Raw genomic sequence first — 18953 nt, 5'->3', positions numbered from 1 at the left:
CGTGTTGGATGTCAATCAGACTCATCGATCAGCCTGAGCAAACAGGGGAATCAATTTAGAAGGAGGAAGGAGAGGCGTCATGGGGTTTCATGCAGCAAAGCAAAGCGACAAAAGAGAGGAACTTGGATGTGAAATCAGGCATGAGAATCTGCTGCTTGATTAGTAGAGTGTAATGGAGAATGCTAAAAGGTATGCAAAGGTGAGGTTGAGGTTTGTGGACAAACCAAAGAATGTAGCCAAGGGAGGGAAATAAATCATGTGAGGTCATGCCAGAAGATTTAAAAGACAGGTTTACCTATATGATTAAATACGTCAAAGCAAATGAGACAAAATGTTTAAGATGGAATGCAGACTGGCAGCAAGTTAAAGACATTCTCATTAACACCCATTTTTAATAAAGACAACCTTAAATCCACACTTTAGATACCAACACATTTATTAAAAATCTGATACTATAAAAGTCTTACATGTGCAGCTTAACATTTGTTCATTCAAGAAAAGATGCTGTTTGAATATTCAGGTGAATACAAAGGGCTGAAAGTGCTTCTTTCTTTTTAGTTTTTTTTTTGTTTTTTTTTTTGTCAGGTCCTCAGTCTGCCTGAGTGTGACTGATTCATTTCACAATCTGCAGGCCAAGACTAGAATTATAAGAGCTGTTTTGGCTGAGGCATACTGAGACAAGGCGTGTCCCCTTTCCTCTAACAGTCATGAATAATGCTTGTATGATGGGGCTGAAAAGAATGCTAATGTGGCTGTGAAAAGTGGCACACAGTAAGTAGGAACTACAAACTTCCCATAGTTACCAAGAGACTATTAACCTTTTCCACAGTTTAAACAGGAACTACATTAAAATACCCTCTGTTAACCTCCAGCTTGAATGGGAGGGATTTGATTTTTGCAGTTCCCTCTTTGTCAATATAAAATGTATTTTCTCATGATAAAAAAAAGAGTAGGCATTTAAGGGCTGCTGATCAATAAAAACATCATAGTTCTATCAGACAAAATTCAGGCATCGTCATTAATTAATGTGTCATAATAAAAACTAAACTTAGCACAACAAGTAAGGAAATGTGTGTTTGGTAGATTATTTTTCTGTTGTAACAGTTTTTCTTCGCAGTAGATTTTATACTGTCAGACATCCTGTTTATTCTCTTTCAATGGTGCCATTCCATGGTGCTCATCCCATTCATTTGTGGGATGAGCAGCAGAGCTGAGTATGTGGGTTGCACCCATGAAAAATTTGCCAAATCTTCTCTTACGAATCCAAGCCGCTTATCCTGCCATTGACTCTTCTTTGGTGTTGTTTGGTGGATTGCTCAATTGAAGTCTGAAGACACAAAACATATTGGCAGTTTAAAAATTACTTCATTTAACGAACAGGAGCCTCAGTAGTGCGTGGAAGAACCATACACAGCCACAACAGCCTGGCACCTCCTCCTCATGCTGGCCACCAGCCTGGTCAAATACTGCTGTGGGATGGCATCCCATTCTTCAACCAGCATTTGTCACTAGTCAGCAGTCAGCTGTGTTGGTCACTCTGGCACAAACCTCACGCCCAAGCTGATCCCACAAGTGTTCGCTGGGGTTGGGCAGGACAATCCACCCTCTGAACTCCCAAATTCTAGAGGTATTCCCCGTCTGTGAAGGTGAGCATTTTCTATGCTGTTTTCACATAAATTTGAAATTCTCAACATGAGCAGTTGATTTTCCAGCTCACATTTTGCCAGGCTTCTCTCTGCCTGCCCTTTAGTAAATGTTTAGAAGATGTTGGGGTTCATGTTTTGCAACTTGTGCAATCATTCACCTAAAGCTGCTTCATACTCTTTATGCTCATCATGTTGTATGCCACTTATTTGTTGATACTTTAAGTATATGTAGTTACAAGCTGCACTGGCACAAAGGACAAATTTGTCATGACTTGCCTTGTGAGACCCCGCCCTACTAGACGGTTAAATTTTCTCACTATGAGAGAATGAAAACAGCTTTTAAGAGGGTAACACCAGCCTTTGAGTCAATATAGCCTCTTTGGAAACCTGCTGACTTTCTAGCCAAGTTTTAAAAGAAAACCTTAATTCTTTGGTATTTATACTGTTATCATAAAGCTGTAGCCTGTTAGCTTAGCTTAATGACTGGGTACTGGACACAGCAAGCATTTGTCCAGCAGCATTTGTTTGGTCGGGCTGCTTTTACCCCTGTACCTCACAGCCCCAAGACAAAAAGCAGTTCCTGTATGTTTCTTCATATATAACTGCTAATTTTGGCTTTTGCAATCGGTATCAATTCAAAACCAGATAAAGGTGTTCACACATGTTTGATGTGTAGATGCTTTCGGAGAGAGCTAGATTAGCTGTTAGCCCAATTTCCAGTCATTAAGCAAATCATGCTAATCTGCATATTTAATTGATGATTTTAAAGCACAAGATTGTAACTCTGCAATAGAGAGAGTAAGCTTTGTTTGCAGAATTCCCCGTCGTCCCTCTAAATATATAAATTGCTCTAAACACTATGAGCATTTTTAGCAGAAAACATCAGTGCAAAATCACATTTTCAGTGGCCCCTCCTCCCTGAACCATTTGATCTTTTGCTCTCAGTAGTTAAAGCCTATTGTTTTAGCAAGTGATTGGCAGGAGGAGAGGTGCAGTGCTCAGTGACGCTGGCTGCTGTGAAATAAAACTGCTCTGATTGTAGCACCATGAGTGAGTCTCTAAAGGAAACAATACTTGGTTTCATGAGCTCTCAGTCCAACTTGGCACCCGTTACAGAGTCACTGAATGCCGTACTTTGTCTCCAGCTCCTCAGCTGCCCGTCCCAAATACATCTCTCTCAGTTTGTCCAACAGCTCCTGCAGCAGAGACCTGTGCACCATTCCCCCACGTCCTCCTTCGCTCACACGGGACCCTCTCTCAGCCCACACCCTCAGCATCTGGTAGTGAGCCTCCCGGGAAGATCGGTGATCCAGCTCAGCATGTTCGATCTCTGAATCCTTCACGCCAAGAGAGCGTGCCAGCTGCTTCACCTGCATCACAGGAACTAGATCCAGCACTGTGTAGATCAGGCCAGGAACTGCAGCAGGGAACGGTGGAGGGTGGTGTTCAGGGAAAGAGATAAGAGTTAGTACAATAGTGCCTGTATGTCTGAGCCAAAACATGCTTGACCATTGGACAGATAAATGAGCTACTATGACAGTAAAAAAAACACCCATTTTCTCACTATAACAGAGACCAATACTCTGAAAAACATGCAATTTGTATGCTATTTTGAGATTTTAATAATTTTTACAACCCTTTTTAAAGTAATAATTACCATGGCAGCTCCCCTGATTGCTGTAGGACTACTGCTGATTATTTTCTTTCAATTTACAATCTATTTTCATGTTTATCATTTTGCATGAAAGCTGCAAACCTATTGTTAACCACAATCCAATTCTGATATGGCCCAAAACTGCTAATGGGAAAAGGAGTATCTTTGACAGCCATTTGTCACCTTTGAAGGAATCAATCTTTGCATCCTTGATTTGGAGTTGCTTGGCTTAAAAGTTTAGTAAAATTACTGGACATTGAACTCACTCTTGATTTCCAGCGGGACACAGTCTGGTAGATTGGATGTCTCCTGTTCACTCAAAAGACTCATGGGAACAGCCTCCACGCTGTTGCTTGTATGCTGCTCTTTGTATATTAGGCCTCGCTGTAAGAAAAGGTCAGAATAAATTTAATAGAAGTAGATCCGAAAGAGAAAAGCAAGCACAGACTGTTCAGTTAGGGTACCTCCACTGAGTCCTGAGAGTCCTGGGATGTTTCAGTGTGTGTCTTCTGTAGCTTGTTCTGTGTGGACCATCTAGTTACAATGTAGGTGATGATGATCAGTCCCGACATTACCAGAACCACAGCTACAACTACTCCAATTATGTTGGCAAGATATTTCTCTTCAAGACCAGGAGCTGCATGAAGAATTGGGGGGGGGGGTTTAGGAGACAGAAAATGAATGCACATTTATAGACAGTTCTGTTTTTAAAAGCACTACTAAATATCTCTATAGAGATATAGTTTCTGCAGGGTTCATTATGTTCAAATCTTGTTTTAAAAAGACATTTAAAACTTTAATTATCTTTTATGATCACAATGGACAGTGAATTTATAATGAAAACCAGGACAATTTGTCCTTAAGTTGTTATTCATATTTAATTCATTTTTAAACTTTAAAGACATACATTACAATAATACCTATTCAAATATAAAGTATTTCAACCTGACATTGACCAAGAAGTATATGGCAGAGTAGCATATTTAAGCTGTACTGGCTAATTAGTCAACATTAAAACATTTTAAAACCAAAAAAGCTGACTGACGTTTGTTGGAAAAACTCACAACCATTTCCGAGACATTTTACAGAAAGAGTAAAACTCTAGACGGACTCTCTGCTTTATTATTTGCTAAGATGTAACACTGATTCACCATGACTCTTTAGGCAGATAACAGTGGGAGGAAAATTTCCTTCTCAACTGTGACATTTTACTCCTTACATTTTCATTTCAGATGTGTTTTATCAAACATCAGAATAATGCCAGGTGCTGTATATTTTGTATCACCAGTTCATTTAACAGTTTTCAACCTTTAGTTTTGCTGCCATGCAGAGCAGAATTAATGCAGTCTTAGTGTGTGAGGGGGATTACACAGGGCATTCACTGTGGCTGAATCAATCAGTGCTGTGCCAGGTGTATGTGGCTGAGTCAATCAGGGCTGGGCCAGGTGTGTGTGGCTGATCAGCACTGAGTGAGACCAGGTGTGGAGAGCTTATATATGCTCTTGGGTTGCAGCTCTCAGTGCAGACTCATTATCTCACCTTCAGAGGTACTGAGAGCATCTCCTTGGGATTTTTTCTGTGTCTTTCTATGTGAAGTCTCTCAAGCACTGTCGACTCTTTCCTCAGAGCTTTTTTCATTTAAATTACTAGTTACCCCAGAGGTAGTGGTTGATGCTGGAGGTATAACCAGCTTTTCTTTGTTTCTCTCTTGAACCCCAGTCTGGGCATCTTTGAGTTTCTTCTGAAGACAGTTGTCTCACTCTCCCTACAAGTCTAAGTTTCTTTTCAGCTGCACGGCGGCAGTGGTTCAGTTTCTCTTTTCTACTATTAATTAGAGCGGGAGTTATTAGTTGGGCTTATCATTTTGCTTTGGTATTCTCCCCTTTCCCTTTTATCGCTTGCGATTTAGTGGTTATCCTTCTAGGATAACTTTTTGAAACCTACGGTCTGCATTTGTGTCCCACTGCCCCTCCCCCTTGACATAGTTGGCCAACCAAACCTGGGGGCAGGCGCTTACGCCCCTGGTGAGGTCACTAGGTGTAAAATATGATAACGGCTTGTTTTAGCACACATTTTCTGAAAGGTGGAGAAAGAGAAGGGGAGAGGGAATGGATTTTTCTGGTATTTGAGGTGATTGTGGACAGGCCAGGAGCACATATTTGTGTTAAAAAAGCCTGAAAAATATGCATAATATGTCCCCTTTAATGTCCCGCAAATGCGAAGTGAACATGAAAAATCTGAAGTTGTGGTAACTGTTTGTTGTAGCCTTTGTACAACTGCCAACGGGTTCAAGTCACATCAAAAAAGGTAGTCGTGGCAATTTTTTGCCCACTATAAAACAGGAAGTAGTTTTTGTAGAGTCTTAAAACACTGGGAGAGCCATGAATGTTTGCAGAGTGGATTAAAATGTGTCAAAACAGCATCAGGAGGAAATAATAAATAACGTACAGAAACATTGTTCATTGCTTTACCATGACTTAAATCCACTCTAAATGTGTTTTTAGTCAAAGGAAGTTTGCACTCTGTATGTTTAAGGACACAGTAATTTGCTATTAATGGGGAGAGACAGCACAGCCTTGGCCTGTGAGTTTTGTTCACATGCAAAAAGTTTTTTTTTTTTAGCTCTCTATGGACTTTTAAAAAACTACCTGGATCAGTTGATCCCCCTCTGAAAGTTTTACTCCAAAGGAATCCCTTGGATTTTGCAGAATTTTTCAAGACTTATATCAATCCTCTCCTTTTCTCATACAAAAATGCTGTGCTAAGATTTATGGCTCTACCAGTATTACTGGACTCTGAAAAAAAAAACTTCCTGTTACATGGTGGAAAAAATTATGTTTTTTGATGTGACTTCCCCTTAGGCTGACATGAACCCCCGGCAATCATAAAAAGCCTACAACAAACAATGAGCACAACTTTAATTTTTCATTTTTGCATTATATTTGAGGGAAGTTAAAACAGTTTTTAGAGACGGTGACCTTCACCTTCCCAAAATGTAATATATCCCTGCAAAAATAATAGTTATTACATCAATAGTTAGTGATATTTGTGGGAAATGTATTACATTTGTGGGATTATTACATTAAAGCTGCAGATTTGTGTCACATTTGTGGTTTAAAGCCCGTTTCAGACTGGGAGCGTGATGCGCGTCTCGACCATGACACACATGGATTTTCGGTTTGATTGCTTGTTAACAAGTCAGGGCTTTCAGACTGCCTGCATGTGCGCCGCGTCTCGTGCGGCTGATACGCCCAGCTCAGGCGCAGAGGGTTGAGAGATTCGAAGTCTATATTAGACAGGAAAATGATAACTGGAGAGCCATATTTACATCGTTGTGGCAAATATGCAAATAGAATATGTTTACAATTGTTTCTTGATAACCCTGAGGAAGGCCACAAGCTTAAATGCACCTGTTTGATAAAGTTGTTCTCTAAAGAGCAACTTTTAGTGAAGCTTTATGTCTCCACACAAGTTGAAGACGTCACAGGAAAGATAAACACGATGCATGCTTTTCTGCTTTGTGCTTTTCAAATTAAAAGCCCGGTTTAGTATTTCTGTAGAGAAACTCCTTTCACTTGTACAGAATGCTTTTCTTTTGAATAGTTCTCGACATACTTCCTCAATATGCTGAATCAATAAGCTTGTAGGGGGGTTTATTCAGGTAAAACTCGTGAACAAGGACAGGGCTTTGAGAGCAGAAAAATGCGGCTGACATGCAGCAAACTCACGCCCTGTGTGAAAGCCGCATCGGCAGGAGCCGAGGCTGATACGCGCGACACACGCAAGCAGCAAAACACACTCCCAGTCTGAAATGGGTGTAAGACATCTGTGGGCAGTAATTACGTTTGTAGGCGTTATAAACCCCTCCAACCTTGAAATGTCAAAAATGCTGGATATTTAAATAACTAGGTCAGCTTGACTTCAATGCCCATAACAACCAATGAGAGTGAACAGACTTGGTATTGTCACCAGCTTGATGTAGCGTACTTTTATGGCTAAAAAACAAACACAATTATACCTTCAACTCAGCCAGGATTTCACTTCTGTCATCTTATGTTTCTTTTTCTTCTAACGTCACATTTGATTACCAAGTTTCTGTGAGATTCCCTTTGTGTAGAAGCTTTACTGTGAAATCCTTACTGCAGGCTGGTGGTCTCATGGTCTGACTAAGTCATCTAGTGTGCATTTAGAGGACTATAAAAAGAAACCATTATGTCTTTGGTGCCACATTTATCATCCTTTAACATTTGAAAAACAGGAAAAAAAACTTTCCCATGTAAATGCAACATACTTCCTCAGGAACCAATGTATTAACTCAACATAGAGCTAGTCAGATAATCATACCACTGTTACAAGTACCCACCTTTTGTATTCAGAGTAGGAGCTGAACAAAGATGTTTGCACTCACTGGTACAACTGTGGAGAACAGACAGGACGTTTCATATCAATGAGGAGGAAGTTATACATGTAAAAAGGAAGTGAGCCTGAGTCACTTGTTAACACCAAAAATGTGTTCAAGCAAGTGCATGTTAACACTCTCAATACAGTGTCACTGTCAGCAGGAAATTGGTGTTAGTTAGAAAGGTTATAACATTAGATCTGTCACAAATGCTGTGAATGACTGGATTCTTGTACACAATAGTGGTGCTGAGGATTTTGGGATGTTTGCACTCTTGTTTTTTATCTTCAATTCAGTTTCTGTCATCATACTGAGCAATTAACTGAGAAATAAAGAGCTTTAACATGTGATTTACAGAAATAAGTGCATATGAGCACTACTTTGATTCAAGATGCTTGAAAATTTCATAACATTTCTAAAGTAAAAATATAAGCCAACCAAGAATTTTGCCTTATCTGACACAAAAGGGCAGTTTTAGGTTTTATATATATATATTTATGCAATACCATAAATGCAAAAACACAAAGCAGGATAGACACTTTGTTTGCTAATTCAGTGACTCAAGCATAAATTGGAACAATAGAAGCCCATGAGGATGTGTAATTTACGACTAAAACCCCAGTTATAAAGTCAATGTTAAAACGTCAGTGACGAAGTTTTTGGATCTCGTAACTTCTCTCTTGTTGCAACAAATGGAAAGATTGCCTAAAGTTGGGCTTATGTTACAGGTTTCGATTCAGCAAACCAACTTCCTCATTAACAGCTTTAAAAAAACACAAAAGGATGGGAACAATGCATGCAGTAAAGCTCATTTAGCATACTCACTTCTTGCAGGATTCACACCTGTTGTTGACTCTATAATAGCTTTCTATGCATTCACACACAGTGTTTCTCTCCGATGTACCTGTGCAACAAGATTTATTTAAGAATCAGTTCCAAATCAGCTCATACAAGTACCAGAATTAAGAAATAAAAAGCAGCTTAATGGACTTACATGTGTGTTTTTCCTTCTCCTTAGCTCGACATGGTGTACATTTGCGGCACTCGTTGGTTTCTGAGTCAATTTTGTATTTGTAATAACCATCTTTACAACGGCAAATAGTGTTTCTGTCTATTTCACACGGCGATACCTCGATTTCATTTCTTGATTCTTTTGAAGAGGTGAAAAGAAACAAATGTTAACGCATCATTTCTTGATATCAACACAGGCAAAGCAAAGGGGTCAAAACAACACAAAAAGAGATAAATATGACCATACCTTTGCAGGTTCTGCAACTCCTGCAGTTTTCAAAACTGTTCATCTGATCCATGAATTGTTTAGGTGGGCATTGTTCACATTTACTCCGGTGATTCCTGGCCGGGCAACTTTGAACAAGCTTATAACCTGGAGAACATGAATACCACATGTTAACACGGGGAAGTCAACTCTTTGTACAACAGATTTCATTTGATCCAGTACAAAATACCACTGCTGCAATATATTTCCATTCTGACTAGGGATGTCCGATAACTGATATTGTCCTACTCTTAATTCCCGATACCAATATAAACCGATACCGATAATATGCAGGGTTTTCCACCAAAACTAATGTAAGGTAACAACATCACATATACCCTGTTGTGAAATTAACACATTATGCCTAATTTAGTCACTTTATTGTGATGCCCCACTGGATGCATTCATAAATGTAACAACAAGGCTTTCAAATGCAAACATTTGATTTCCCTGTGCAAAAATGAGAAACAATTTCAACTTAAGTCATAAAGAAAAGTGCCAACATGGCACTGCCACATTTATTATAAAAGACAAGTGCTTCTTTTTTCTTATTTTTTTTCATGCTTCAAACAACAGCTTGGATCATGCTGTCCCTGAGATAATCCTGACAATACCCGGCAACTACAACTAGGGCAAAATACTTGGTTTTGACTTCTTCACAAATGGCAAAACTACAACAAAAACATTGAAGGCAAACAGCTTCAGTCCAGACTAGAGTAGTACTAGTAATTGTAAACAAAGGAGTAAAAATGTTGGCTGATCTAAACTCAGGGTAAAAGTTTTTTGAAAGAATTTTTTTTTTTTTAAATGAAAATCCGATACTGATAATTTCCGATAATACATTTTTATGCTATTATCGGATGATAATATCGGACATCCCTAATTCTGACTATTGGAATCACTGATGCCAAAAATTTTTTTTTAAACTTAGAAAATAAGCAAATATCCTGGCCAGTTTTACATTCTGGTGTCACTACTTCATGGTCCCTCTTTGCAGTGCTTATAGTATGACTGAGTGCAGCACAAGCAGAAGTTAATTGGCCAAAGAAGAATGCAGCAGGATCATTTTAGATTACAGTAAAAAGAATCTAAGGGATTAAGCATGATAAGAGGAGAAACTGACACCAAACAGCAATGAAAAAAATCACTGATTCTGCACTTTAACTTTTTTATATTCCTCAATTAATCAAATGTCATGATGATCTTTACGCAGTTGTCAGAATTGCTGTATTATCATGGGCAGCATGGTGTCGTACCATATCTTAGTTACCCTGCAATTCCCACTGTTATATTTATAAAAGCATATGACAAAACGGTAACTGATTGATGTGTCAGATGTACCTGGAGAACATTTGTTGCAACAAATTTTGTTGTCAGAAAGATACTCTTGATCTGAACATTGAGGCTCCTCTGAAGGTTGTGGTAACGACGTCAGAGTGGGAATGAACATGCACTGCAACATAAAATACAGAGTGAATATACACCGATTCGTCCATCACTGGGCTGAATTTTCATATACAGGTGCATCTAAAAAAAAAAAATCTACATTTTAAAAGTTAATTTTTCCCCCTGTAGAATTCAGAAAGATAAATTCCATATTCCAGATCAATCTCAGACAAAGTGAAGTATTCTCAGACCTTTTTTGTTCTAATCTTGATGATTACAGCTTACAGCTCACAAAAATCCACTACCCCAAATTATTAGAATATTGTGGAGAAGTCGAATTTTCGGGTCAGTTATTTCTCTCACTGCTTCAGTACACACAGCTACAATCATGGGGAAGACTGCTGACTTGACATTTCTCTAGATGACAATAAAATTCCCTCAAAGAGGAGGGTAAGCCATAAAGGCTCACTGCTGAAAAGAAAAGGCTGTTCTCAGTGTGCAAGCAACTGGGATGAGCTTAGCCTTCAGAGGATTGTCAAACAAAGCAGATTCAAGAACTTCAAGGAACTTCACAAGGAGTGGACTGGGGCTGGAGTCAGTGGATCAAGAGCTGCTACACATGGACGGGTCCAGGAATTGGGCTTCAAGTGTCGTGTTCATATTGTCAAGCCACTCCTAAACCACAAACAAAGTTATACGCTTCTCACCTGGGCTAAGGGGGGAAGAACTGGACTGTTGCTCAGTGGTCCAAAGTCCTGTTTTCAGAGGAAAGTCAATTTTGCATTTCATTTGGAAATCAAGGTCCCCGAGTCTGGAGGAAGATTGAAGAGTCCGGAATCTAAGGTGCTTGAATTCCTGTGTCTTCAGTTTCCACAGTCAGTGTTTGTTTGGGGTACCATGTAATCTGCTGCTGTTTGCCCACCGTGCTTTATCAAGTCCAGATTCAACACTGTCAGATGTCTACCAGGAGATATTACTTCATGCTTCCATCAGCTGAGAAGCCTTTTGTATACTGATTTCCTTTTCCAGTGGGACTTGGCACCTATCCACAGTGAAGCCAAAACTAACAGAAACTGGTTTGCTGACTCTGGTATTACTGTGCTTGGACTGCCGTGACCTGAACCCTGTAGAGAATCTCTGGGGAAGTGTTAAGGGGAAGATAAGAGACAACAGTCTCAACAATACAGAAAAATCATGATATTCTAATTTTTTGAGATGCACCTGTACGTTTGCAATTCTCAGTTACTTATAGAGTGTTTCTTTTTTTTTCTCACCATGAGGAGCAGTACAGTGCCAACAGGGGCTTTACAACTCCATCGTCCTCTGTGGACCCTTCCCTCCATCATCTTCTAGATTATACTCAATCCATTTGAGAACACCTGAAAGAAAATGACCAAAAGGAATAACTATAAACCTTGAGTTTGATATTAATATGGACTTTAAAAACACATACATTTGTTGGCCCACTTATACAAATGTTAAACAACTAGAAGGGTCCTCCTTGTTTTTCCCATTATTATTTTTGTGTGTAATGTTTAAGTGAGCCCACAGCCTATGAGATGAATGTGCAGAAAGGGTACTCTGAGGTTTATTCATAGACGTGCTGACATTAGAGGGTGCTATTCAAGCTTTTTTTGCAAGATCTGTAAGCACTAAATGAAAAAATAAATTGATCTAGCTTGTGACCCCTCACCTTATCACCTAAAGGAGTCAATTGACTCCAAATTAAGCTAGTTTTAGAGCACCCTGCTGAGGTTTTAGACATACATTCCTTATATATTTATGCTGAAAGACCATAATATGAAGGTCAAGGGGAATGCATTTGAAGGACTTTGTTTGGAATCAAACAAAAAATCCTGAAACAATGTCCCAGTTATTAAATACAGATACTCTGTCTTACCAGAGCCTATTGGGATAACTTTCTGATAAATGACTGAAAGCAGCTTCAGACCTGTGGTTCTGTGGCTTCAACCTAGAAAGCATTACAATTCTTTGAGGAGGAGGCCACAGTTTTAGGCCTATTATATTTTCATACAAGAAAACAGTGCAGGAGTTGTTGACAACGCGGTAAAACAGAACAAAAATACATGGCTATTCATGTAAGTGCCCCAGTGTGAACAGGGTAATTTGCGGTTGCTAAGACATGTTTAATTTCTTTAAAACACAACGAATCGAAAATGAAATATTTGAAGGCACGTTTTAGATGAACGCGTACGGTTTTATGGATTTTCTTTGTCCTAGATAACCTACACAATAATCTCATTGTTCGCCTGTCAATCTACCAACTACTGCTACATTTTCCTACGCCACTCGTTTGGCAGCTTTCCTTTCACTTCCCTGTCGGAGACTTTTAAGCTGCGACGACTTTAAAACTTTGAAAACTCGGTCAGTCAACGTACGTATAAACAGATAACATTGACGCATATTCGAACTTAATCTTCAATCACTTTTTGCTGTTTTTTTAGTCTTGTGTCAGAGGTTTCGCTTTAAGTAAATACCACATAACGCCCACCCACAGTTTGATATGAATCTGTCTCACCACAGACGGACAAGCCGGAGGGATTTTACCGTCGCTTACCTGAACGACGACCGACGATTATCTTCTTATTTCCGCTTCATGTATTGAAAACAGTTTTAATTGAGTTTAATTACTTTTAACTCTTGAAATATAGCGGGTGAAGGTCCCGTACCGTTAACACTGTCTACTGCGCCCGTGCGGGGAGGGCTCTTACGGGAAATTACTGTCACGTGGCGATTCAAGAAATAAGGCAGAGTTGAGCAACAAGGCAACTGAGGGTAAAACACACCTAAACATGACTGATGCGAGAGGACAGAGAGTTTTAGTCTGTTAGAGTAAAGACGATAGCTGTACAGTAGACAGCAGTCTGTGCTCACTCATACTTTTCTTTACAAAAGGCTATAGCATTAACATTAGCACAATCATTTACTCTGTATGATACACCAAATTTCCTGGCTATTTTCAAGCATTAAAATACAGCTATGAAAAAGTAATCCACTACAGAAAGGCAAAACTGTTGTTCCTTAAGTGTCCACTTGAAGCTGGCTGCAGAAACAGAGTCACATAAACAATTACAGTGCTTATAAAAGGATTCAACCCCTTGGATGTTTTACACTTTTATTGATTGTATAAATCAATCATGTTCAATGTATTTTTTTTTTTTTTACAAAAATCCTCATTAATGCCAATGTAAAAACAGATTTATACAAAGTAATGTCAGTTGAATAAGAAAATGTAAATGTGTCTCAACTGATTGTAGTAGCCAGGAATATTAATCAATATTCCTGGCTACCATTGCACCATGCAGACAAAGGAACACTCCAAGCCACCCAGAGAAAAGGTTACTGAAAAGTATAAGGGTGAATGCAAAAAAATCTCAAAGGCACTGAACTTCCCCTGTCCTCACAAACTGAGCAACCGTGCAAGAGGGAGACTAGTCAGAGAGGCCACCAAGACATCTAAACTACTCTGAAGGAGTTACAAGCTTCAGCAGCTGAGATGGGAGAAATTCTGCATACAGCAACTGTTGTGCAGGTTCTTCACCAGTCAAAGCTATATGAGTGTGACTGAGAGGAAGCCACTGTTGAGAAAACTCATATTAAATCTGAACTAGAGTTCATCAAAAGGTATGTGTGAGACTCCATGGTCAAGTGGAAGAAAGTTCTTTGGTCTGATGAGACCAAAATGATGCCTTTTGGCCATCTGACTAGATGCTGTTTGGCAGACACCAAACATTGCACATCATCACAAACACACCATCATCACTGTGAAGCACAGTGGTGGCAGCATCATGCTGTGGGGCTGCTTCTCAGCAGGGCTTGTAAAGGTAAATAGTAAAATGAATGCAGCAAAATATAGGAAAATCCTGGAAGTCTATCTTTTTCAATCTGCAAGAGAACTACGGCTTGGGAGAAGATTCGTTTTCCAGCAGGATAATGACTTGAAGTATACCTCAAAAACTACACAGAAGTGGTTTAATGATGAATGTTCTGAGGTGGCCAAGTCAAAACCCAGACCTCAATCCAATAGAAAATGTGTGGCTGGACTTGAAAAAGGCGGTTCACACCTGATCCCCATGCATCCTGACAGAGCTTGAGCAGTTTTTCAAAGAAGAATGGAGTAAAATTGCAGTGTCTAGATTTGAAGCCTGACTGAGACCTATCCACACAGACTCATTGCTGTGATTAGAGCCAACGGTGCATCTACTAAACACTAACTTGAGGAGAGTGAATATTTATGCAGTCGCTTATTTTACCTTACATATTTTTTTATTAACTGACATTACTTTGTAGAAATCTATTTTTTACTTTGACATTTAAGTGTTTTTTTATTGTCAAAAAAGCCAAATTATATCGACCATAATTTATAAAAAATCAATAAAAGCTTAAAACTTCCAAGGGGTCAAATACTTTTTATAGGCACTGTACTTGGAGGGTGTCAGACTCTTTACTGGGCCTATACCTTGTAGTTGCTCCATTCCCCTGAGAACAAGTACATTTTGATTACATTTGGTAATTCTGAAACAGCAACTTACAATCATGGGGGAGGAAATGTCAATTTTATCCTTTGATAGTGACAAAAATAAGCCAAGGTCTTGAGAAAAACATTGGAAGGTTATCAAGGTAAAACAGAGAAAAATAAAATATGTCTCCTCTATTTTTAGGCTAGTTTGCAGAGTGACCCCAAATAACCTTGTAGTTGTTTTAAACTTTATTTTATTATCATGGTGATTTAAGTCAATGAGGATTTTGACATTCAAATCTGATTTCAAATCATCTTAAACTAAAAAAAAAACACAATAACTTAGGTTATAAGTCTGTAAACATCTAAAAGATCAATTAAACTTTATACACATCACCTTTTTGACAGTTTTACCTATAGTTCAGCCTGCTTTACAAAGGGAGTGGAAAAGAGAATGACCACAAGTACAACAATAAAAAACTGAAATAGAAACTAACACAAACCGATATTATTCCAGTAAAAATGTAATAAAATTAAAGACAAAGGCCATAAAAGACAAAGCTTCCTGGTTCAGTCTCAAGTGACGTAGTTCCAACAGTACACGATGAAAGAGCTCAGTCAGCGCAACAAGAGCTTCCTCAGAAAAACCACCAACTTCCTTTAAGTCATATAAAAAACATCTTCCTTCTTTGCTCTTCCTCCCTCTCATCCTCTTATACCACAAGCATAGTAACATTTTATGCTGAGGTCTTTGCTATGAGCAATAGTTGATAGATAAAATGACCTTAAATAATATATGATTGTTATGTAGTCAGACTTAGTGCTAATAATAGCACTGTAGTAGACATGTTTATTTTGAGACATAATTTTAGAGAAGTTAATAGTCTGCTCAGGTGAGTTACTAGAGAGCTATGAGTTTCTTCATAATTTATAATAGCATTACAAACACAGCTATAAAGTCAATACGTTTTTTTTGTTTAGTTTTGAACTGAGCTGTTGCTGCTTGCTTAATTTGGATAAAAACATATTTTTCTGGTACTTATTCATAAGGTTTATGCAGCTCTCTTAACTCAAATGAGCATGACATATGATCAATTGTTTTTTGCCCTTCATCCATGAAATGTTGTATTTTTGTTGTTGTTGTTTACATTTTAATGAAGCTTAGCATGGGTTCAAGCAGGAGTCCTCTTTCATACCCATTTATCATCTACCTATAAGTCATCACTTATACCTGTCCTTCCCTCTCTCCTGTTCCCTCTTTCTTCCTGGTCTCTGGTGATCAGCTAATTAAGGGCCTTTACGCTCAACCGTATTCTACTTTCTACCAATCACCCTGAGTCTGTCACATTTTAAAATCAGCCTCTATTTGGTGGTCACTTGTTGTTTCAGTGTGATTGCTGTGACCCTCCTCCACTCCTGCCACCTCCATTCCATCTCATCAGTGTCCAGGTCCTCAGATATCTCCTCATTGCATCCCTCCATCAGTACCACCACCATGGTCTGTTCCCCATAAAGGGTTATCCTATCTTGCTGTTGGTTTCACTTCCCCGTCAGGGATCAAGACATATGCTAGACAGTGATTCTCAATTGAGCCTTTCACTTGCTGGAAAGCAAGTGGAACAGGTAAGAGAGGCTAAGCTGCTTGGCATTACATTAGACCCTAAACTAAATTGGACTAAACACATAGATAATATAGTGACAAAAATGGGAAGGAGTATTGCTATAACTAGAAAATGTTCAAAGTATATACAGCGAAATACTCTGAAAGAAGTAACACAAGCCTTAGTCTTGTCACACCTTGAGAACTGCCCTGCCATTTGGTCATCTGCTTCAAAAAAAGACCTGCAAAAATTGCAAATAGCTCAAAATAAGGCTGTGAGATTAGTTCTCCAGTGCTCTAAGCGCACACATGTTACAGAAATGCACAATAATCTTTCATGGCTTCCTGTTGAGTATAGACTACATTCTCATATTCTCAATATTTTCCGGAATGTTTTAATTGACAAGAGACCACAACACTTCTATGACCAAGTTAAATATACACGAGATGTACGTAACCACATGACTAGACAAGCCATTTCAGGTTATATTGAGCCACCAAAACCAAGAACAGAACTACTCAAATCTACTGTTATCTATCGAGCTATAGCAAGATGGAACTCATTGCCTAACTGTATAAAGAATAAAAGTACAAAATTTAATTTCAAGAAAAAGTTAAAACAACATTTTTTGCAAATGAGCCTGTACTAATCCCCAGAGGCACAAAAGTTCATGTATTGTACATAATTCTGGTTTATTTCAAATTGATGATGTCTTTTACTGACTTGTAGCATCTTTTCTTTCTTTTTTATTTATGTTTTTCTTATTTTTATTTTATTATTTTGTAGACTGATGATTGCATAATTGTTGAATGAATGTTTATTTAATGTTTTTATTTGTGTTGGACCCCAGGAAGACTAGCTTTTGTCTTGACAAAAGCTAATGAGAATCCTAATAAACAAACAAACAAACAAACAAACAAACAAACAAACAAACATGAGGCCTTTATAATAGAGTCTCATCACTAAAGGATTTGTGTATTTACCATTTATCCAAACTTATAAATAACTGTTCACTCATAATTAGGTCCCTGACTGAATCAACAGATCTTTGCACTGAAATATCTATATTAAGATAGCGAGCGTTTATGTATTATAATTGTAATGGGATATGTATTGTCGTGGTGGACACAGAGCGCCCCCCCCCCCAGCATTGCTCAGCGCCGCCCACCTCCATGGCCTCAATACTATTTCTGTTTTAAGCTGATGATGCTGCACGTGCCGTCCATTCCCGCCTGCACCCACAATAGATCTGTCCTATTCTGCCCGCTTATGGCTTAGTAATAGCCAGTGTTCATTTTGGCGGCTATTTTTTGTTTTAGTCTTAATTTTAGTCATTAAATAAAATGCATTTAGTTTTAGTCACATTTTAGTAATTTCTACCCTTTTTAGTTTTAGTCTAGTTTCAGTTGAGGAAAACTCAAAGCATTTTAGTCTAGTTTTAGTCCATAAAAAGTCCTCACATTTTATTCTTTAATTCTAGTCGAAGTATTTATTTTCTTGCCTAAATCTGGTACCAAATCATGGTAGTGTGTTCTATGCACCCTGCTAACCCTGGGGCCCCTAATTTCCACAGCTGAGAGGCAGAATAGCTACAGCTGCATTGTTTTATTGACAGATTTACCCACAGTGGAGAAATATCATGGATTTCGAATTTCCATCGAAAACTACATTACATTCTAGTCAAGTTTTAGTCATCTTGATGAAAACTAAACTTAGTTTTTGTCAGTTTTAGTCATCACAGATCCATTTATGTTAGTTTTAGTCTGGTTTTCTTGATGGAAAAAAAGGCTGTTGATGAATAGTTTTAGTCGACGAAATTAACACTGGTAATAGCAATGTCAAAGTAATATCTACAGACAAAAATTTACACATAATTTATCATAATTTATTTTAAAGTCATACAGAGGTGGAATTGTTTCCTGATCACTGAAAAGTTTGTGCATCATAAAAATTGCAGCACACTTCCATCAGCTCTCACAGACAGTGGACTAATCTTTACTCTATTAATGCCGTGCTGTTGCCAACCTCATCATTAGATGCTTAATGCAATAAGGCTAATTTGCATGAAAAAAGGTGCTTTTTTCTCCCATAAACTGCGGAATGACTCAACATCTCTGTGTGCCGGTGCATGTTTGCCATGATTGGCCTACAACATAATAAGGAGAGCATCAAAGCTGTGCCTTTAGACCTATTTACAAAACTTTAGAGCTAACACTTTATAGATAGACAGATGGGGAGAGAGGAAAACTGGTGTGAAAGGGGCAACAATTTTGGATTTCATAAAATAATCTATACATATTTATGATTTTTCTGTGGCACCAGTTTTGAACCAGTACACCAAAGAAGTCTTCTGAGAGATATCAAGGACAATTGGAGCAACAGTGTGGTGTACAAATTGATACAGACAGACATGCACACAGACTTGTGCCAATTGTAGTAGTAAGATTCAGGTGACATGGGTTGATATAAAGTGACAGGATGGTATACTTACTAGCAGCTGATTATGCACAC

The 18953-nt window shown here is 38.5% G+C and overlaps 1 protein-coding gene across 1 annotated transcript; it reads right to left on the bottom strand.

Moving 5' to 3' along the window:
- Positions 1-418: 418 nt before the first annotated feature.
- Positions 419-13101, bottom strand: tnfrsf1a (tumor necrosis factor receptor superfamily, member 1a). Its single transcript, XM_041793220.1, has 10 exons — positions 12940-13101; positions 11636-11740; positions 10317-10428; positions 8958-9083; positions 8694-8849; positions 8525-8603; positions 7664-7716; positions 3765-3937; positions 3567-3684; positions 419-3063 (listed from the first exon to the last, which is right to left on the bottom strand). Exons 2-10 carry the CDS (start codon positions 11705-11707, stop codon positions 2765-2767), a joined length of 1188 nt encoding a protein of 395 aa, XP_041649154.1. The 5' UTR covers positions 11708-11740; positions 12940-13101; the 3' UTR covers positions 419-2764.
- Between the last annotated feature and the right edge of the window lie 5852 nt (positions 13102-18953).

The sequence above is a fragment of the Cheilinus undulatus genome, linkage group 8, assembly GCF_018320785.1.
Source record: "Cheilinus undulatus linkage group 8, ASM1832078v1, whole genome shotgun sequence".
NCBI classification, from domain to species: Eukaryota; Metazoa; Chordata; class Actinopteri; order Labriformes; family Labridae; genus Cheilinus; species Cheilinus undulatus.
This window is presented reverse-complemented; position numbering and strand designations above follow the sequence as displayed.

Bases quoted from the DNA above. Each gene is read 5' to 3' on its own strand.
- tnfrsf1a (XM_041793220.1), bottom strand. From the start codon at position 11,707: ATGATGGAGGGAAGGGTCCACAGAGGACGATGGAGTTGTAAAGCCCCT. The intron at 8,604-8,693 runs GTAAGTCCATTA...CTTGTTGCACAG, and splicing joins GGAGAAGGAAAAACACACAT to GTACATCGGAGAGAAACACT. The intron at 3,064-3,566 runs GTGAGTTCAATG...TCCCTGCTGCAG, and splicing joins TGTCCCGCTGGAAATCAAGA to TTCCTGGCCTGATCTACACA.